General features: G+C 55.4%; 1 protein-coding gene across 1 annotated transcript in view; it reads left to right on the top strand.

Moving 5' to 3' along the window:
* The first annotated feature begins 2,186 nt into the window (after window positions 1–2,186).
* The window catches only part of LOC113204395 (gustatory and odorant receptor 24-like), a 4,495-nt gene continuing 3,827 nt past the window's right edge, over window positions 2,187–2,854 (top strand). Inside the window, exons 1-2 of the mRNA XM_052269367.1 lie at window positions 2,187–2,215; window positions 2,280–2,369. Of these exons, the coding sequence (XP_052125327.1) occupies window positions 2,187–2,215; window positions 2,280–2,369 (119 nt within the window). The remainder of the gene's footprint in view (window positions 2,216–2,279; window positions 2,370–2,854) is intronic.

Genomic DNA, 2,854 nt, shown 5'->3' with positions numbered 1-2,854 from the left:
CTCTCTCTCTCTCTCTCTCTCTCTCTCTCTCTCTCTCTCTCTTGCTGCATTGGCATTGCGTACACGGGCGTCGCATCCATAGCGGCGCTGGCGCCGGCCACCCGCCGTCCCGTCGCTGCAATGTGCATGCCATCGGGGCGGGGCCCATCTGTTAGGGCGCGGCGTGAGCGGCTGAGCCTCGTGGCTGAGCGGCCCTCACGCCTCACGAGGCACGCATGGGCCGTGCGGGTCTGACCGCGCAGCAGTTGTGCAGGGGAGAGAAGAGGGAGAGAGAAGGATGGCGAGGTTGGGGGGGAGGGGCAGAGAAAAAGGTTACCCTTCTCATACGTAAGGGACCTTAACCAACCATGAACCACCAACCCTGACCTGGCCATCCGCCCGCGCCGCGCCCTGCTCCGAGCCACAGCCCCTGTCAATCGAGAGATAGGCAACCACGCAAACAGCCGTGTCCTACGTTGCCCAAACATAGCCTATCCACAAGGCGCTTACTCACCATGAGAACTTCAAGACGGAAACAGTGCGCCTGTAAGAAAATTCCGCGCGAATAAGACTTATATGTCAAAAAAAAATTCTCAGTTTGTTTTCGGTCGTTTACTTGGATATTTGAAATAAAAATTATGATCTCCGTTTCCATCTTTCCGGGCAAGACGGTGATCTCCTGGACGAGCCCCTGTCCCTCTTTGCCGCCTCCCCCTCCTCCTCTTCTCTCCCTCTCTCCTATCTCTCTCTTTTCTCTCTCTCTCTCTCTCTCTTCTCTCTCTCTTTCTCTCTCTCTCTCTCTCTCTCTCTCTCTCTCTCTCTCTCTCTCTCTGTCACGATGGCCCAACAGCGCTCCTTGATGACGGCCTCGAAGGGCCTAGGCGTGGTGGGGCACCCGGCTGACGCCGTGGTGCGGTCCGTACGTTACAATATCCTGGCGACAGGTGGAGTGGGGTCCGGAAGGAGCCGCGACCTGTCAGCCCCGATGGGCTGCGGACGAGAACACCCGCCGTCGCCCGGTCCAGGCGACTACTTGTGGTCGGCCCTTGGCCGCCGGTGTCACAACAGAGCGGGTGATGTGGGTATGCTTGCAACTCGCTGACGGCTCCATATTTGAAGAAAAATATTATTTTTTTCAAACTGCGAACGGTTTGCAACACAAATACCAAATTGGCCTCGTGGAATTAGCCCACCACAGTTTGCGGAAATTCAGTAATGAAGGTTGGTTTGTTGAGTGGTTTAATGCCATAAGAAACAGTCGTAATCGTTATAGAAATCAAGCCGTTATGATTTTCCGCAAGACTTGAAATTGGCTATTTCCAAAAAGGGAAAAGAAGGAGCACACAGAAAAGTGGGCCAGGGGCAGCTCGGTGACCAAATCGCAATCACACTAACCTCTCTGCGTAGCCTGCTTTCCTTGTGTAGCCCTCTTTCCCTCGAATCCAATTGGATCATTCTGCTTCTAGAATTCCCCATTTTCTCTCTCTCTCTCTTTCCCTCCCTCTCTCTCTCTCTCTCTCTCTCTCTCTCTCTCTCTCTTTTTCTCCCCTGTCCTCTCGCTCCCCTCTGCTCTCACAGTGTGTGTGTCTCCTGAGGCCTGGGATTCCTCTGCACTCCACACAGCGCCCTGCTCCAATGACACCAGCATCCCCCGCGCTCCTTAAAGGTGGCCACTTAGCCACTTGCCTTAGGGGGAGAGAGAAAGAGAGACGGAGAAAAAGAGAGAGTGAGGGGAGCGAGGGGGGAAAAGAAGAGAGGAACGACCGGGTGGAGGGTTTCAGAGGGGTGCAGCGCACGACTTTGAAAGCGAGAAACCCGGTGACAGCAGCGCCCAGAGAGAGGAGGAAAAAGAAACAAAGCGAAGGAGGGAAGGTGGGAGGGTGGGAGGAATGGAGGTTGGAGAGGGGTGAGGGAAGGAAGCAGCGCCGACCACACGAGCTGCCGAGAGTGTTTCCCCGGGTGCGGCTGACACGTTGCACCCAGCCTCTTCGCTCCGTGCCTTCTTCACCTTGCCCCTTTTCCCCCTTCCTCCACCTCTGCCGCTGTCGCTCTGTGATCCGCAGACATTCGGCCTCTGGCTTGGTATTTTTGCTCCTAGGCAGGCGCGGCGTTGTCGTTGCGGTGGCGTCCTGGCCGGGGCCGTCTGTGGCCGTGTAGCCTGCCTATTTGCTGCTGAGCAGGTGTGCCAGTCGGTGATGAAAAAAACAATGACGCTGACGCATTTAACGTTCCAAAAGTGCGAGGCAGTTCTGACAGTTTTATTACTCTAGCTTGCACATTTTTTCTAATATTTTCGTTAGGTTTCTATATCGGGACCTGAGAAAAGACGATGAAAAGGGTGGGGACAGTCGCACTCCAGTAAATCACCCTGATGTTACAATTAATGAATGGTAATTAATTGAGCAAACGTCGCCCATATCCACCCCATTCCCTTTCCTCTCCTCACTCTGTGTTGTGTTTTCTTTTAACAGAGTGCGTAGCTTGCAGTTTGCCTTCAACCCACCTCTCCCCGCCACACGCACATACGTGCCGCACACCTCAAAGTGAGTCTACCGTAGTATGCACGCCGGGCTGAAGCACAGTTTTCCTCTCAGCGAAAGAGAGCTGATGCGACGAGGCCAGGCGAGAGGGGGAGGGGGAGGGGGGGTTAGTGAGGGTGTGTGGAGGGTGAGCGGTATGACGCGCCACAAACCAGAGGTCTGCAGCGGTCGGTCCGCAGTCCCGGTAAGAACCAAGACGCGACGATACCCCTTCTCCCTCTAGCGACACACGCACGGACAGTTAGCGCGTTCTGGGTGAGCTTGACTGCCGGGTCCCGAGAGTGCAGACTACGTTTCGCTAATCCAGCCCGCTGATTGGCTGATCATAGCTCCCC

This window comes from Frankliniella occidentalis, unplaced genomic scaffold (assembly GCF_000697945.3).
Source record: "Frankliniella occidentalis isolate FOCC.00 unplaced genomic scaffold, Focc_3.1 Scaffold90, whole genome shotgun sequence".
In the NCBI taxonomy this organism is placed as follows: domain Eukaryota; kingdom Metazoa; phylum Arthropoda; class Insecta; order Thysanoptera; family Thripidae; genus Frankliniella; species Frankliniella occidentalis.
Note: the sequence above shows the minus strand (reverse complement) of the source record. Positions and strands in the feature narration are given on the sequence as shown.